The sequence below is a fragment of the Hyperolius riggenbachi genome, chromosome 6, assembly GCF_040937935.1.
Source record: "Hyperolius riggenbachi isolate aHypRig1 chromosome 6, aHypRig1.pri, whole genome shotgun sequence".
Taxonomy (NCBI): Eukaryota; Metazoa; Chordata; class Amphibia; order Anura; family Hyperoliidae; genus Hyperolius; species Hyperolius riggenbachi.
The window spans coordinates 127137721-127157042 of record NC_090651.1 but is presented as its reverse complement, the minus strand read 5'-3'; the positions used below and the strand labels follow the sequence as shown (position 1 = coordinate 127157042).

At 44.6% G+C, this 19322-nt stretch overlaps 2 protein-coding genes across 3 annotated transcripts in view; one reads left to right on the top strand and one right to left on the bottom strand.

The window, feature by feature from the left end:
* ANKRD45 (ankyrin repeat domain 45) overlaps positions 1–3447 on the bottom strand; it is a 74782-nt gene extending 71335 nt beyond the window's left edge. The window contains exon 1 of the mRNA XM_068239881.1: positions 3308–3447. The gene's annotated coding sequence lies outside the window, so the exon portion shown is untranslated. The remainder of the gene's footprint in view (positions 1–3307) is intronic.
* KLHL20 (kelch like family member 20) overlaps positions 3413–19322 on the top strand; it is a 68244-nt gene continuing 52334 nt past the window's right edge. For both annotated transcript variants that reach the window (XM_068239877.1, XM_068239880.1), the window contains exons 1-2: positions 3413–3577; positions 16387–16581. In XM_068239877.1, the coding sequence (XP_068095978.1) occupies positions 16559–16581 (23 nt within the window). In that variant the 5' untranslated portion in view covers positions 3413–3577; positions 16387–16558. The remainder of the gene's footprint in view (positions 3578–16386; positions 16582–19322) is intronic.

Sequence of the window (19322 nt, the reverse complement as noted above, 5' to 3'; positions counted from 1 at the left end):
CACTTATCACCTGCTTTCTGGAAGACTATATTGAAGAAATAAAGAGAACTTTGGTTCAGACAAAGCCCGTTTGTTTGTATATTGGAGTGTGGCATTATATATTTTTACCTTGATAGTGAATCAATGCAGCTGCCTGGCATGGTCCTTGTCACAGTGACTGCACAGTGCAGGAGAGATCCTGCAGAACGTATTACATCCTGCAGTTCCTTGCTACACAACTGATAAGTGCTCTGACCCTTGCCTCATGTGTGTCCCTCTCAGTATCCCCTCCCTGCCATGCTGTGTGTCCCTCTCCAGTGTCCCCTGCCATGCTGTGTCCCTCTTCAGTGCCCCCTGCCATGCAGTGTGTCCCCATCTCCAGTGTCCCCTCCCTGCCATGCTGTGTGTCCACCACTCCAGTGTCCCCTTCCCTGCGATGCTGTGTGTCCCTCTCCAGTGCCCCCTGCCATGCTGTGTGTCCCCCTCTCCAGTGCCCCCTACCCTGCTGTGAGTCCCCCTCTCCAGTGTCCCCTGCCCTGCCATGCTGTGTGTCCCCATCTCCAGTGTACCTTGCTCTGCTGTGTCTTCCTCTCCAATGTCCCCTGCCATGCTGTGTGTCCCCCTCTCCAGTGCCCCCTACCCTGCTGTGAGTCCCCCTCTTCAGTGTCCCCTGCCATGCTGTGTGTACCCCTCTTCAGTGCCCCCTGCCATGCTGTGTGTACCCCTCTTCAGTGCCCCCTGCCATGCTGTGAGTCCCCCTCTCCAGTGTCCCCTGTCCTGCTGTGTCTTCCTCTCCAATGTCCCCTGCCCTGCCCTGCTGTGCATCCTCCTCTCCAGTGTCCCCTGCCATGCTGTGTGTCCCCTGCCATGCTGTGTGTCCTCCTCTCCCATATCTCCCAACTGTCCCTCTTTGGGAGCCCTGTCGCTCTTTCCTCCTCATTTGTCCCTCTCACAGAACTGATGAACAGACCTACTGAAAAATGTGTTAAATTGACTCTAAACTTTATACTCATCCTTTAAACTCATATATTTCTTATTTCCATGTGTTATGAAGGAAAATGAACCAGGATAGAAAGGACCAGTGTAGTTTAAATTATAAAATGACATACTTTTCTTATGAACTCTTTATGGTATGCGTGACTAGGGGTGTGATGGGGGCGTGATTAGCGGTGTGGCAGGGGTGTGGCTTAAGTGTCCCTCTTTCTCATCTCAAAATGTTGGGAGGTATGCTTCTGTGAAAGCCAGATTATCTTGAACAGCCCTACTGAATACTGCCCAGGAGACGGGACCCACCACAGAAATTAACACTACGCAGAACTGGGAGATGGCTGACACTAAAGAACTTTCTATGAAGAACTGGGTCATCACTGCTGAACCTTCGCCTCCCCCCATGTCTCCTTAGGGATGACAGATGATTGCCAAGTGCAACCGGTGGTGCCATAGTATGGCAGCCTGAGCGCTTGACTTTCAGACATCATCCCCTCCATCCTTCCAGAACATGTATGAGCCAAAACCAATTCCGGGTACAACCTGGTTTGGCGAAATAAATGATTCTGATCTTTAAATGTGCACATTGTCCAGTGCCACACAGCATGCCTTATTAGTGTTATACTAATGGATTAACCATGCAATTCTATTGTGCGTGCAATGAGTCAGTGTGAAAGTAGCCTAAAAAGGAAAAGAAGTGGGCAACTGGCAACCTCATAGACACTGGCCAATAATTCAAATTGCACCAAAACTGATTTGCAACTTAAACGTACCAACTTTGATGAATGATTACACCCATTTCCAAACGGAAGCCTCACTAACAGCTGTTAGGAAGTGTGTGCATAATAGCTCCAAAGGTTAGTTTTGTCTGGCAACACAGATGCTGCTGCAACAATGGCAAGAGTGCAGAGGCTTCCAATAGCAACAAGGAGGATTTTCATTGGTCCACCACAAACCAATGAGAATTCTTCCTGTTGCTGAGGATTCCCATTGGTCTTTTGCAGCCCAGTGAAGATCCTCATGCTTCTGCCAGCCACTGGACTGTGTACAAGAGACGGAGTGGCGGCGATCAGCGGTGGGACACGTATGACGTCAAAAAAGCAACTAGCCTAGTGGGAACATCCACTGTTCATTCTCATATTTCATTGCATACATTTTCCCAGCTGTTCAGGTAAAATGTGCAAAGTTCAGACTCTGCACTCCACTTACTGCAACGCGGATCCGTTTTTTTTACAAACAGAAGCGGATCCTATGTTTAACATTAGGATCCGCTTCAGCGCTGAGGTTAAAGTCAATGGGAACCGTTTAAAAACAATAAAAAAGCCAGATACTTACCTAAGGAGAGGGAAGGTTCTGGGTCCAATAGAGCCTTCCCTCTCCTCTCCTGGTCCCCATTCCAGCGCAGGATCCCTAGTAGCAATATTCAACCAATTTGGTCAAATACTGCTGTGTCCGCCCAAGTGCTCCCGAAGACAAGCACTCCATACTGCGCATGCACGAGCACCCTATCTCGCGCACTCGAGCATGCGCAGTATGGAGCCACCTGTCTTCTGGAAAACGGCTCCTGAAGACTTCCGAACTCCCCTGCGTTGGGGGATTCAAATGGAAGAGCTGCTGCTGCAACAACGGCACCAGGAGAGGGAAGGCTCTAGAGGACCCAAAGGAAAGGGAAGGCTCTAGAGCAGCCTTTTTCAACCTTTCTACCCTGGAGGAACCCTGCAAATAACTTTTGGATCTCAAGGAACCCCTTCAAACAATGTTTTGATCTCGAGGAACCCCTGCATTTATTTTGCAGGAGGCATGGTCTTTAAAAGTATGTGTGCCTGTTTATTTCACTACCCCCATTACACTGCCACTCATTATACTGTCTCCTGAGCCCCCAATTTAGTGCTTCTTATTACAGTACCATCTATTATAGTGTGCTTTATTATACTTCCCCCACAATGGTAGAAAATGCCAAGGAACCCCTGCAGAGAACTCAAGGAACCCTGGGGTTCCAGGGAACCCTGGTTAAGGAAGCCTGCTCTAGAGGACCCAGAGCCTTCCTTCTCCTTAGGTAAGTATATGGCTTTAAAAAAAAAAAAAAAAAGTCCCTAATAGGTACATTTTTTTAACAAGTGTGAACCAGTCCTAAATCTGTATAGTTCCTTTCCCGTCCTGTCAGTATTGTATAAGATGTGTATGCGTTATCTATGGCTGGGTTCACACATAAAAAGTACACAGTTCCATTTCTGCCCAGTTAAAACCGATCGAAAAAAATGAAGCAAAACTGCCAGGACAGGAACGGAACTGTAGAGATTTATGAGTGAAACCACCCTTATGCAATAACCGCCTGCCTCACCTGCACCATTCCTTCCCAGGACCACTGCTGTGAGCAGAGGAAGTACGCGGGGACGCGTTGCCTTGGAGACGGCCTGTCATGTGCTGCCGGAAGTGCGTGCCAAGCCTCACTCTGGTTGAAGCCGTGCGACGTTCTCTCCGGTGACATAGTTGCTGCTCCAGCAGGGGGGAGGGGAAGAGTGAGGCGGCAAGCCACTTCCGCCTGCAGCTGCAAGGAAGACGAGAAGGATCCGATGGAAGGTCTGGTGTGTGCAGTGTTGGGGCGGCACAGGTGAGGGGTGTGGGGAGACAGGATGGGCTCTGTGCACATAGGAGTTATTATTATTATTCTTGGATACGGACGGACATACTTGTAACTGGGCATGTATGTGACTCATCACACTAATTGTCAAAATACAATCGCCTTTTCCGCATTTTACTCACAAATGTACTTCCTTCTATCCTTTTAATACTGTCCCTGACGAGTTCCCGTACGCAATCCGAGGATTCCTAACTATGTGGTACTGCAGAGCCCAGCATGCCCACCTGCCTAGAGTTTGGCCTTCTTAGCCAGAGGTGAGAGTGATATGGAGGCTGCCATAATTGTTTCCTTTTTATAACAATACAAGTTGCCTGGCAGCCCTGGTAATCTCTTTGTGTCATTAGTGTCTGAGTCACAACCCTGAAACAAGTATGTAGCTGATCTTATTAGACAGCACATCTGATCTGCATGCATGTTCAGGGTCTGTGGGTAAAAATATTAGAGGCAGATGATCAGGGGGATAGCCAGACAATTTGCATTGTTCAAAAGGAAATAAATATAGCAGCTTCCATATCACAAAACATAGAAGAAACTCCCCGAAAGGCATCCCCTGACAGCTTTTAGCACCCTTTCCTCAGTGCTCTGAAAGTATGAAAGTAAGTAAAAAAAAAAAAAAGTATTTTAGTAAAGCAGTGCAAGGACTACCTCCATGGCTAGCGGGACCTTTTTTGCAGACTGATCTCCTTAGCGGAGTAGTAAGAATCCTTGCAAGGCATATGCTTTTTCCCAGCGGTTGCTACTACCTCTAGTGCTGATCTATGTCCTGGCAAGGGAAGCTACTGGGGACACTATTAGAGAGGTGAGGGAGCACCAGGATTTACTTCCTCCATACCTCAGGTTTCCTTAAAGGACAACTGAAATGAGATGGATATGGAGGCTGCCATATTTATTTCCCTTTAAAAAGAGACTGAAGTCTCTCAAAATTCAGGTTTTTATTTTAAAAATCTCTTTAATATCAATGCCCGAACTTAAACGCTGCATTCCTGCGTCTGCACACTAACTAAATCACCCCAAACTCACCAGGGCACATTGTGGGGAGCGCTTCCGTGAAGAGGCAGAGCTTTGGGGCTGTAGCTCTGCCTCTACACGTGTCCATCTGCGTGGATCGCCGCATCTGTCCACCCCTCTCAGTCTTCTTTCACTGAGCGTGGCGGGGGAGAGGCAGAAATATGCGCGGATTGACATGCATGGAGGCAGAGCTACAGCCCAAAGCTTTGCCTCCCCGGGCAGCAAAATCCACAACCAAGAAAGTCGTGGATTTTTGCTGAGAAGTTTGGGGTGATTTAGTTGGTGTTCAGCCTCAGTGATGCAGCGTTTCAGTTAGGACATTGATGTTGAAGAGATTTTTAACCACTTCACCCCAAAGGGGTTTTTACCTTAAAGAGAAACTCCAACCTAGATTTGAACTTTATCCCAATCAGTAGCTGATACCCCCTTTTACATGAGAAATATAATGCTTTTCACAAACGGACCATCAGGGGGCGCTGTATGACTAATTTTGTGCTGAAACCCCTCCCACAAGAAGCTCTGGGACCGCGGTACTCTGGGCAGACTGCCACAATGTAACAATGTTCACAGACAGGAATTAGCTGTTTACAGCTGTCTCTAACAGCCAAAACAGCTAGGAGCAGCTACATAACCTGCCCACAGTAACAATGTCACCATGTATTAAATGTCAGAATGTAAATCGGGGAGAGGAAAGATTTTACAATGAGCAAACACTGACTAAATCATTTATACATAATTATGGTAAATAATGAAGAACTTTTTTTACTACATTATTTTCACTGGAGTTCCTCTTTAACGGACAAGAGCGATTTTCACCTTTCAGTGCACATCCCTTTTATTTGCCAATAGCTTAATCACTACTAATCACAATGAAATGATCTATATCTTGTTTTTTTCACCACCAATTGGGCTTTTTGGGGTTGATATTTGTTTCCAGGAATTATTTTATTTTCTATGCATTTTAAAGGGAAAAACAAGGAAAAAATAAAAAATACACCATTTCTCCAATTTCATCCCCTATAGTTTTAATATAAACACTGCTACTGTACAAAAAAATCACACATTTAATCTGCCTATTTGTTCTGGTTATCACAACATTTTAATTATGTCCCTAGTAAAAAGTATGGTGACAATATAGTATTTGGAAATAAAGGTCCAAATTCTATGGATTTTTTTTTCACGCGCACAGCGGCAGCAGCACTGTCTGACTTATAAAAATGTCCTGGAGCCATTAAGAGGCTCTAGCAGAACGTTTTTATAAGTCACCTTGTCATTATGTGGTTAAAAAAAACCCTGACTTTTATGAGACTTCAGAGTCTGTTTAAGCAACACTAGTTGCCTGGCTATCCTGCTGATCCTCTGTCGCTAAAACGTTTAGCCATACATCCTGACCAAGCATGCAGCAGATCAGGTGTTTATGACATTATTAGCTGCATGCTCGTTTCTGGTGTTATTCAGAAACTACTGCAGCCAAATAGACTAGCAGGGCTGCCAGGCAACTGGTATTGCTTAAAAGGAAATCTATATGGCAGCCTCCATATACCTCTCACTACAGTTCTCCTTTAAAAGGAAATAAATATGGCAGCCTACATATTCTTCTTACTTCAGTTGTCCTTTAGGCTGCATTTCCACTTGTGCGGAATCGCCGGGAAATTACCGCGGACGAAATCGCATGCGGGTGCGATTGTGCATGCGTTTTTCCCGCGATTTCCCATGCAATTTCGCATAGGGTAGTAGGTGTGCGATTTTTAACCATGTCACTGCCTGTGTAAAATAACATTACCTCCTATGCGAAATCGCGGGGAAAACGCATGCCAAAACCGCATGCGATTTCCCTATTAGATACATTGTATGCGATTCGCTTAGCGGTGTGCGGGGAGCGAATTCTGACGGCTCTGCCGTGCAGATTTTCCCCGCACACAAAAATGCTCCACACAACGCACAAGTGGAAACAGGCCCATCCACTTGTATTGGCTGTGCGAACCCGCATGCGGATAACGCATGCGGATTCGCTATAGTGGAAACGAGCCGTTAAAGGCTAGGTTCACAGAGGTGGGTTGTGGTACTATGGCTGCATTCTAACCAGGTCTGTGGAGTTGGAGCAGTTTTTGGGTACTGAGGAGTTGGATGATTTTTGTACTGACTCCACAGCTTGCTGCACCTACGCATCATTCACAGTGTATGTGGCCAGTACGGCTTCATGGCATGCGGCATCCCAATACGGAGCATGCAGTGCGTAACTGCAAATCACACAACTTAACAGTGAAGCATACTTTTCATTGACCGAATGCTTCACTGTATGAATGGCAACGCACTGATAACAAACTATGGCGTCTTCCCATTCCATTGCGTTCCTGCTGCCACAGGGAACGCAACTCCCAGTGTGAACCTAGTCTAAAGCAAATGGTCTGATTTTTTTATTTTTTATTTTTTTTTATTGTAATAGACATTTGCCCAGAACTGTGCAGAACTTCCATGGACAATTCACTTAAAATCCACATCACCACCAACCTCTGGGTAATACCTTTCATCTCCTCCTATGTGCTAGCAGAAATGATACTAATACATAAAACATATGGAGAGAAATATGTTATTCTTACCAAAGTCTATCCATGAAAATAGCAACTATGTGACTTCTGGTAAACTTTTCTCCTGAGTTTTATCACAGGAGAGATTTTCTCAACATTTTCACCTAGCAAGTACAAAGCAGTTAAAAGAAATATTAAACTTAAGTAGACTTCCAACAGACTATTTGAGTTTTTAGCTTGCTGCTGGCTAAAAGGTATTTTGATAAGATGTGAAAACCTCACCAAATAATTTATGCAAGTGGGAAAAGCTGTCGGCTTGAAACAAAGATGGTTCCTCCCTCTTCAAACGCCAATTCTTTACTTTTTTCAAAGATCATCAGTTTAAAGGACAACTGTAACGAGAGGTATATGGAGGCTGCCATATTTATTGCCTTTTAAAGTGGACCTGAACCCTTGCACAGGCCATAAGGAAAACATAGAGAAATGCTGCCTTGTATGTATTTAGAGAGTTTAGCCTGTTTAATTTCCCCTCATTTGTGTCTAATCAAAAGCTGTAATTTGATCTCTCTCCTGTGTCAGTGGACTGCCACAGCAGAGATGGGAGGTAAGCTCATTTGAAAGCACAGGCTGTTAAAGACCACCTCCAGCCAGGTGTCTGAATGGCAATACATATATTTAGTCTAGGCACTTTGTACAGTTAAATGAACATATAAAGTTTACATCTGGTACATCATAGTGGATAGAACAGACGCACATCGATATCCGTATCAGCACTTCCTTATTTCTAAAGTACGCAGCATGTGTCCTCCCCTCCAGCTTGGTTCCCTCCCTCCCCTGCTCTCTGCCTGCCTGACTGGATCAAATTACTTCTCTTTTCACAAACTGTAGTACAGAGAAGAGACAGGAAAACTGCAACAGCCTGTCTAAAGGTGCGTACACACGCACTACCAAATGCAACGACGGGTCCGCCGGGCCCTCCCGCTGGTTGGTCTTTAACCGGTAGTATGCGCATGTGTACGCGCTGTCGGCGGACTGATAAGGCTGTTTCTGAATGATCCGATGAGCGGATCGTTATATACAGTATATATAATCTGTACGATTTCTAAAAGCCTGGGTGATATTACAACCACCCTTCCTCCTCTGTATCCTTAAAAATTCCATAACATTAAATTTGTCACCTAAAATGCTACTGTTCAGAGCAAACTCGGCAGGTCTTTGTTGGCGATAACAACATGTTATTTATCGCTTCCTTACTCCCCCCTTTTTTCATGAATACACTTCATTCAGTTTACCGAAACAAACAACGTTTTCATTACTGCACTATTACCGCACTATTACTGCATGCGGTATAACATGCGTAAAACTTTATGAATCCACTATCAACAACATACCATGCGGTAATTTACCGCTTGGGTGATAACGCATGCGGTAATGCATTATGAATCGAGGCCATTCTCTTTTGCGGTCTGCCATGTTCAATTTATTTAGCTGATTGCTATGTTTCCTTCTGCAAAGTGACTCTACCTGTTTCTTCTTTGCCATTTATTGGACTATACTTGCAGCTCAGCATTGTGAGCTTGACTGTAGAGGTATCTTACGCATGCTGTCAACTGAAGTGATCACAAATATCAAAGAGCTTTTTTTATTGCAGTTTGGAATCGGCATCCTACAGACAAATAAGAAACCGTGTGAATAACATTTAGTGATCACAAAACATCTATCTCATGCCAATTCAGCAATATGTAATGCAAGCTTAAAATCCAAACTTTATTTCACCCCTATTAGTATGTTTCTGTGTGCATACAGATTTCAGGTATTCTGGGTACTCTTCGGTTTCTTAAAGCTTTAGGTAGAAAGATGGGACTGTCAGGGCTGGAACCCACAAGAGCGTTTTTTTGAGCATTTTGGCAGCGCTGCGATACGCTAGCGGTTTGCCAAAATGCTCAGCTGATGTTAATGGATGGGGCAACTTCCACAGGAGCGTTTGCGTTTCCCAGAAACGCAAACGCAGGACCTGCAGCATTTCGGGAGCGTTAGCGCTTCAATGTAAAGTATTGAAACGATAGCAGAAACGCTCAGCAAAACCTAAACTGAGCGGTTTTGCTAGCGTTTTGCGGTTCAGCACACTGTAACAAATTTAAAAATAATTCACAGGACCAATCAGGATAAAAACGCAAAACGCTACACAACCGCTGAGGAAAAAAATACACTGTTGCAAAACGCGACCGAAAACGCGCATGAATCCGCTTGCAAACCGCTCAGACAAAACGCTAGCTTTTGCGTTTGCGGATTTCAGTGGGTTCCAGGCCTCATAGTGTGCTGCCTGTCAGTGGAATTAGTGCCGGTGAGGATTTTTATTTGGGCATCTGTTTACTCCTACAGCAGGTTGGGAATTTTTTTGAAAGTGTTTACTGCAAACAGATTGCGGGTGCCGTGGTTGCAAAAAAATATTTAAAGTAAAAAAACAAAAAAAAAAAACTCTCCCTATAAGGGAGGTTTGCACTGGTATATGCTGTTGGGCGTGCGCCATTACTTACGGGGTGCTGCTCCTCTGGCCCTCAGCCCGTATTCCCTCTGCCATCTTCTTAAGCCGACCACATTGTCCACTTATTCTTTAAATAATACAGCCAATTATTAAATACGCACAAATCTTTTGCTCTCCATATCTTGTAACTTAAATCTTTACTGTTTTCTTTTCTTAATGATGTTAGCACAGCTCTAAAAAGTTTTAAGTGTTGGTGACACGGATATCATTGCACAGATGCTTCTCATACAAGCATGATATATGAGCAACCGTTACTCGTTATTGGAAGGGGGGGGTAGTGCAGACCTGACTTCCAGCTGACACTGCTAGACTCGGATTGGGGAGATGGGAGAAATCTCCACTGCACAGTCACAAATGGCACCATAGGCCCAGTGGAGGCCTTAACCCATCGCGACTTATACCAAAGCAAAAAGCTGTTGACAGACTTTACAGAACAAGACTTCTAGTAACACCCTCCTTGACTAGCTGGGTTTTTAGTGAAACATTGTATAGTCCAAATATGTTGGTGGAAATTTCCAGACTCTGAAGTTTATCGTTCTCAGGACCCTGGAATAGTACTGCCAGCTCATAAGAGGGCCATGTAGCACTTTGTCTCTTCCACATGTTTCCTATTTTTCCAGACATTGCAGTTTTCTTTTCATGTAAGCATCTTTGAGCAGGCAGGTCTACGAAATAGCTTTGGTGACTAAATATAAACTGATTGAAACCATAGAAAAAGGCCATAGTGTGTAAGGATTTAGTGGTCTGTGAGGAGAGGAAACTGAATCACTAGCTCCCACAAGTACAAGAGGACAGTTTATAAAAAGAATAGCTTTGCTGCATTTATTAACCTGTTTTGCTGACCAGATTAGTTGCCACGTTTGCATTCTTCCCATATTTTCTCTGATGCTGAATTTTCCTATTGTGCATTCCTTAACAATCATGCTTTGTTTAAAAAGACTGGTGATTCACCAAAGAGTTAACGGAAACATCCTCTGAAACTTCTTGCAGCTTTGTTGTAGGTCAGGATAAACCAGCTTTTAACACTTTGAAATGCGTGAGTGGATAAAATGTATCCATCCAGCAGTGCATAGTGATGTCACATTAACACTGCATACTTTAATACTGTTTTACTTCCTGGACTGTGGTTCACAAGACTTTTTTGAAAGGTGATAATTAGAAATACTAAGGGTGTAGGAGGCAGGTAGCATGGGGACATAGTACATATAGCGCTCATGCACTAGAGTTCTGAGTTTAGTTGATCATGCACTTTGAATCCTACAAGGTTGCCATGTGGGATACTCTTCCGAGTCTGTTTGTTTTAAAGTGACCCCGTAGCAACCTAAAAAAAAAAGTTAGATGTGTGTCTATTAAAGAGGACCTGAACTCTTGCACACGACAGAAGTAAAACATAGAGAAATGCACCCTGTATGTATTTAGAGAGTTTACCTTGTCTAAATTCCCCCTCATCTGTGACTAAGCACAAGTTGTAATTTGATCCCTCAGCTGTGTCAGCAGACTGCCACGGCAGAGAGCTCATTTGTTAACACAGGATGTTAACAATATGTCTGCTTCCATGAAAGCAGAAAGTAGACAAACTGCAAATCTATAGCAGGATTTGTATCAGCAGTAACAAAGGGCACTTTTGCAGACAGGAACGCGATCAAGGATATGCATGGCCAGGGCTGTGTAGGCGCAGTGGCCCGCCAACTCCCAGTCGGCAAAACCGAAACTAAACCGCGGCTGGGGAATGGAGGATTGTTGATGACCGGTGCAGGCACAGGACGGCTGCAGGCCAGCCTTCAGAAGCACTTGTGTCCCTGAGTACTTCTGAAGATGAGCGATTCGTACTGCACACCAGTCTGCGCATGCACAGCACGGATACATCCGTCTTTGGTAGTACACGGGGATGCAAGTGCTTTCGAAGCCTTTTAAGGAGTCCCAAAGGGGTGATTTTAGAAAGGATAGCGGGTTATCAGAATAGTTTTATTTCGCCAAGCATGACTGGGTCATGCTTGGAATTGGGTTTGGCATAGTACATAGCTCCAAGAGGTGCATAGGCAGAAAGCAGAAAAGAGCATTACAACACAATAAGGACATGGCAGTAAAAAACATCGTACTCAGGAACATATTGCACTCAAAAAAAGAGGGAATGTATGTACACAACATACATTCAGAAGTATACAGTCAGCGGCCGTATACATTTTCCAGTGCGCTGGAAAATGCATGGAGATGGAAAGAGGACCGGGAAGGCTCTAGGGCAGAGTTCCCCAATCCCGTCCTCAAGGCCCGCCAACAGTACATGTTTTGCAGGAAACCACAAACATGCACAGGTGAGGTAATTAGTGTCTCAGCAGTACTGATCAAATACCTCTGTGGATTTCCACAGAACGTGCACTGTTGGTGGGCCTTGAGGACAGGGTTGGGGAACACTGCTTTAAGGGAATCCAGAGCCTTCCCTCTTCTTAGGTGAGTATCTAATTATTGTTGTCGGTCCCTTCAGGTTTGCTTTACGCCGAATTGCTTCCCTGCTGTCTGTGTGAACTTACAGAGGAACTGCAGTGAAAATAACGTAATGAGTAAAAAGTGCTTAATTTTTAAAATAATTTATAAATTATTTAGTCAGGGTTTCCCCTTTGTAAGATCTTTACATTGTGAAATGTATAACAGTGACATTTTTACTGCTGGCAGGTGATATCTGTGGAAGGAGATGCTGCTTTTTTGGCAGTTGTAAATAGCTGTTATTTCCCACAATGCAACAAGGCTCCCACAGTATGATGTCAGTACCTAGGTGCTGACCTCACACTGTGGGAGGGATTTCACCACAATATCAGCCATACAGAGCCCAACCCCCCCCCCCCCCCCCCCCCCGATCCGTTTAAGTAAAGGTAAAGATTTCTTGTGGGAATGGGGGTATCGGCTACTGATTGGAATTAAGTTAAATCCTTGGTTACAGTCCCTCTTTAAAGGATACCAGAATTTAGAGGGGTATGGAGGCCAAAAAAGGTAATTTGAGCACCGCCGTAAACTGCCATGTTAATTCTGGCTATAGCAGTGGCAAGACAAAATGGGCACTGTTAGGCATAGGGTTTACAGTAGGGGCTATGTTGTGAATTATCCAGGGGTAGAATTAACCTATTCTCCGCCCCTTTTAATTTTTTATTATTAGTACACAGCTTAGTGCTTTGATGCCTCCCAGCCTGCCACCCCCTATAGTGCATGGAGCACTTTCATAGTTACCTGCTCTAGGCGCTTTTCTTCCACCACAGAGCAGCGCTGTATGCAGACATCCTCCTTCGGGTCCAGATTTCGTCATAACTCGTGCTGCCCTGAGTTATCTAAATAATATAACTTTGACACGGCTGTTAAAAGGTTAATGTAGGTAAACACCTTAGTAGAATAGCGTATTTTTGCTTTATGCGCTGTGATGGCTGACATTTGTTTCCTTTGAAACAATACAAATTGCCTGCTGATCCTCAGCCTTTAGGCCTCGTTCACATTACAAACGCGTACGAACGCACGCCATCCGCGTTTGTATGCGTTGCGTGGCTGATCCCATCACTGAAAAGTAATTGGGACAGCCACGCGTTTTTGCAAAAAATGCGTGCAGCATGCGTTCCTGGACCGCACAGGTCCGGAACGCATGCAGTGTGAACATCAGACATTGCACTCTATGCAATGTCTGATGTCGTGCGTGTCGGCCACCTGCACGCGTTTCCAAAACGCGGCTGGAAATGCGTGCAGTGTGAACGGGGCCTTAAACCTTTTAGCCATAGACCCTGAACAGGCATATGCACATCAGGTGTTTCTGACTCCAATTTGCCATATGCTTATCTGGTGTGTGATTCAGAGGCCTTTTCCACTATGAAACATAATCGCTTTTCAATTTCCACTCGGTGATTGCGATTGAGCCACTATACACAGTATGGTAGTGCTGAATCGCATCCAAAACGCAACAGGACGACGATTGCGCTTTGACAAAAATTGCGACGCAATTGGATTGCACTAATGGAAATTGCTGCTGCTGTTTCCATTAGTTTCATGTACCTTGCGTTTTGCGATCCATTAGCAATCGGAATCAAATCGCAAATTGCAGGGTAGTGGAAAAAGGCCCTCAGGCACTACTGCAGCCATAGAGATCAGCAGGGCAGCCAGGCGACTAGTATTGTTTAATGTTGGGAATACACTATTTTTCAGCAGATTTACTGTCCGGTCGATTTTCCGATTGATTTCCATACACTTCTATGAGAAATCAATCAGAAAAACGATCGAAAATCAGAACGGACCTGTCGGAAATTATCTATTGAGCCATCTATCTGCCAGAAAAATCTCATCGTGTATTCCCAGCACAAAAGGAAATAAGTATGGCAGCCTCCATATACCTCTCAGTTCATTCCTTTAAAAGCAAGTGCACAAAGGTCTGGTTTGAATTATGTGTGGATTTCTGGGTTTAGAGCCTGTTTCCACTTACGCCAATTTGCATGTATTTTCTGCATGCAGATTCACATGAGAATACAAGTCAACGGGCCTGTATCCATTACAGGTGAAATTTGCTTCCTCCTGCAGGAGAAAAAAAAGGCAGCCTCTGCATCAATTTTCTGCACGTTTTTCGCGTTAACACGTACGAATTTATTTGTATGGAAGTCAATAGTAATGAATGGCAATGGGAAAATTGAAAAAAACAAAACAAACGCTTACACATGCAAATTCGTATGAAAAAAATCCTGCAAAAGCACGCGAATTTGCATACGCATGCGAGTCTGCAAGCGGTTTTTCTATGCGGATTTGCCTAGTTATAGTGGAAATGTAGCCTTAGTCTAGGACTTTAATTATCCCTGACATTAAAACAATTATCACAGTTATCATACTATTCAACAGACTCTTTATGTAACGTTCTACATGGTTTTCCTGGTTACTTTACATAGGAGGAATTTGTAGGCTGCTTATATTGCACACGCTCTTATGCTGTCCCTGTGGTCATAGTGCAGCATGTGTGCCGTGACTAAAGCTCAAGCTGTTATTAGATCTCAGAAGTTCTCATACACGTGCATTTATGATTGTCTTTGTTTCTGTGATGTAACTGGCATGCCTGCAGGATGAGATCTGTATAGACCAGCCTTTCTCAACCGGTTTATCCTTCAAATAATTTTCGGGTCTCAAGGAACCACTGCATAAAATGTATTCAATAGCGCGGGATAGGGGATTTAATTTGTAGAAGGCATGGTTTTTAAAAGTTTGCGTGGTTAAACATTTTTTTTCTTGTACATCAACCGTTTCTTTGTTTAGCCACCATTCCATCTTGTTCCTTTACTGTGTTCCCATTCCATGGCCTACACTAAAGTACTCCTTGTTATAGTTGCCTCCTGGGTATTCATTCATTCATCAGCACAGCATGATTGTAATGTGACACAGCCATCACATGACCATCGTGCCACTGGTGAACCGGTAGACAGGCTGGAACTGGGGATGAACAGACAATGAGTGAAGACACAGAGGAGCTCCTTAAAGGACCTCTGTCGCGAAAATCTTAAAATTTAAAATACATGTAAACATATACAAATAAGAAGTACGTTTCTTCCAGAGTTAAAAGAGACATAAATTACTTTTCTTCTATGTTGCTGTCACTTACAGTAAGTAGTAGAAATCTGACATTACCGACAGATTTTGGACTAGCCCATCTTCTCATAGGGGGGTTCTCAGGGTTTTCTTTATTTTTAAAAGCACTTAGTGGATGGCAGTTGCTTTGTCCAACTGCCAAAGAAGTGTGCAGGGAGACAGTCCAGCATCTTTATATAAATCTTTTTCAGGGAATGTCTTTATAAAGAATAAAGGCCATGCTGAAAATCCCCCATGAAGAGATGGACTAACCCAAAACCTGTAGGTAATGTCAGATTACTACTACCTACTGTAAGTGACAGCACAATAGGAGATAAGTAATGTATGGCTCATTTTATTTAGGAAGAAATGTACTTCTTATTTGTGTTTTTAAATTTTAAGATTTTCGCGACAGTTCCTCTTTAACCACTAGCAGCTAAATAGAGTTATCTCATTTCAATAGAGTTATCTCAAAACTCGTTGTGCTGTAAATTCTTGGAATGCTTTGATCGCTCTCTACTAGCAGAAAATATAGAAACTGAAAGCAGAAGTGCTCTGTTATTGTCTCACACTGCCCTCCAGTGACAAGTGGACATAAATACACATTACAGCAGTACTAATTAAAAGCAGGGAAATGTAACAAATAAGAGATAACAAAAATGTTCTAAAATAAGTTGGCCTGGAGCACTTTCAAGCCTCTAAATAAATTGGCTGCTAAAGGGTTAAAGGACTCCTGAACTGAGAAGGCTGCCATGTTTATTCCCTTTTAAACAACACACGTTGCCTGGCTTTCCTGTTGTTCCTCTGCCTCTAATGCTGTTAGCCATAGACACTGAACAAGCATACAGATCAGGTGTTTCTGAGTGAAGTCTGACTAGATTAGCTACATGCTTGTTTCAAGTGTGTGATCCATATACCACTGCAGTCATAAGCAGGAGGCCAGGCAACTGGTATTGTTTAAAAAGAAGTAGACATGGCAGCCTCCAGTTCAGGTGTCCTTTAATGAACCCTGGTGGAAAAGCCTACATTAGACAATCCTGCAGTAACCACATCAGCTGTTTGACTGTAAGTATTGCTGTGATGTAATAGAAGGAAATTCTTATCCTATTTATTCCTATTCTCAGATGCAGCAAGACGCACTCTTGATTTTTTGGAGGACCCCTGACCAGACCCAGCTAAGAACTGAAGTCCTTAGAGTCCCACTTACAGCAATCCTAAAGTCCAGAGGAGACTTCATGCATCAATCTTACCAGTTTCTACTTTTAAATTTAGTGTGAAGAATTCTCTTCACTGTGCATGGACAGAAAGCCAATGCGTAGGTGAGTACTGGAATAGACAGTCTGCTGATACTGTCGCTGCACATTCCCTAAGAAAACAGTGCTTACAGAATTATCATAATACATTTCAAGTATCTGGGTTTTCTGGTTTGCTCTGGTGGTGGCCTGCATATTATATTGCAATAACCATGTGTTGTGATTACCCCATCTTAGGCATACACATCCCTGGCTTTCCCACAGACATGTATGGATGGAGGATTCTTAATATTTTACTAATGCTTTGAACAGACTTCTGATCCAGTAACACACACACACACATAAAAAAATATTGGGACGACCTTTACCCCTTTCCAATCCATTTCTGTTATCACCCAATCCCCCCCCCCCCCCCCCCCCAGCACTTACTTATTTGGGTGTGCAGGGGGACATGGGTAATCATGGGAATGCTGAGCTATGGTGATGATTGAGGGTCTCTACCAGGAGCTTTACTACAATGGAGCATTAGTAAAGTTACAAAATGGCTTGTTTAGTGATGATACAACGTTTGTGTACTAAATAACATACTTGTAGATTCTGTGACTAGACACTAGCATTAGATGTGCATGATGGATAACGGTTTCCAAATGTTAGTTGCCTAGCAGCTGCAGGTTATCATTATAGTGAAGCAGTAGCACACTGATGCTAGCAACCAGTGCTCTCTACTGTATTGCTAGTACTTAGTTGCTGTGACCCAGTAGCTCATCGCTTACACCAAGCCTGTCACCGATTAGTCTCGAGCAGGATTTGGAGCCATCTTGCCCTCCAACTGCTGCTGCCCACAGACACATGAATTAAGTATTTATCTTACCTGCTGGATAAAGACAAAAGATAAGCATCTTTAAAACACTGTAATTCGGCCTCCAGCAATAGCTGGAAGCCGTATTACATCATTCCCCATCATCCACGTTGACCTAGAGGGGGAATAGTAATTAACGTCCCCGGGAACTTGTGCAGAAGCAGGATAAGCCATATACCGTCTGTATCCTGCGCCCAAGTCTCCCAGCGGCAAATCCTCTCGTACATGTACAGTGTTCTCCCCAGGGCCAAACAGGTGGGCGGGCGGGCCGCCTGGGTAAGATCAATTACCAATTTTAATGTTGAAACACAATTTCACACTCACACAGTTTCTTCACTTAATTGTAATTCACCAGTGGATGAGCCAGTGACGTTTTGATTGACTGCCACATATATATACGGGCAGGATAGTGGATGGATGGCCATGGATGCACCTGACTAGCGTTCCACACGCTTTAATGGACATCACGCACCCTGCCGGAAATTTTGAAACCGGCATTTGTCCCCTGCAATACCAGGATGTAATGTATCCGGGTGGTGGAGTTAGATCAATTTGTTTGCGCTCCACGTGACGCGTGTTTATGCGGCCAGTGGGCCGCCCGACACGCTTTTTGCCAGTGCAGTGATTGGGTGGTGCGGGACGCGTCAGACATGACGCACGCCGATGCGGCAAGCTGGAGCGCACGCAGTGTTATCCTTTGGCCACCGTCTACGTCATCATGCGTCGCGGACTCTTCCATTGGAGGAATTCTTGAGCTCCAATCAGCGCCGGCGTTGTGACGCCACAGGGGAGGCGGACCCTCCCGTATGTAAACTGTGGCCAAGCGTCGCCGGCGCATAGTGGAGCGCAGCGTGACCAAGCGTCCAGGAGGACGCGAAACGGCCGTCGCTAGGCCCATCTCACTCCCATGCTCCCACCTCCATCACTGACGGGCTAATTACGGGAATACAGATAAGTCTGCCAACTATGATATGCACATCAAACATGTAACACAGATGATTCATGTTATGCACCGTATTGTATCTGCACTGGTTTTTGCCTATCCGCAATAAATGCACAAATCTGGACGGATGATGCACGCTCTCTGCTCTTCATTTTACATTGTCCATATCTCTTCCTTCATAGTATAACAGCGGAGCACACGTCCTGCATACAGTGTTTGTATACTAATAAGACTGTCAGTACATTATTGACCACCTGTCCACGTAAAACCCGCCTGAGAGGCTGGAGTCAATAAATCCCCCATTAGAGAGGAGAAGTGCCACGCTATTCCTATTCTCTTTAGTTCAACGTTTAAGATCAATTACCGTCCGGCTATCACCAATGCAGTCAGCTGCCCTGTCAGCCACCCCAGCGCATACAGTCACAATCAATGTCCGTGTATGCAGACAGCCTGAAATGGCTGTCGGCCTAGCCTCGCACTTTCACCGCAGCGTGCCTGGCTGTCACGACATGCCAGGATCTCTTGCAAACAAAACAAGCTGCGCTACTCCTGAATGAATCAGTCTCTTTAGACGAGATCTCACGCTTCCCGGCGAGCCCGTACATTGAGTCAATGCATGGGCTCGCCGGGAAGCGTGAGATCTCGTGGAAAGAGACTGATTCATTCAAGTGTAGCGCAGCATGTTTTGTTTGCAAGAGATCCTGGCATGTCGTGACAGCCAGGCACGCTGTGGTGATAGTGCGAGATTAAGCCGACAGCCATTTCAGGCTGTCTGCATACACGGACATTGATTGTGACTGTATGCGCTGGGGTGGCTGACAGGGCGGCTGACTGCATTAAACCTTAATGTTATTTCATATGCAGCATATTACCAGCGGTCAGCGCGTTGGGGGTAGCGTGGTGGGGTATTGAAGACAGTGTTCAGGGGCTATATATGATCATTCTATATGGCCCCTGCACACTATCTGCAACACCCCACGAACACCCCTCGCTAAGCGCCCTCCC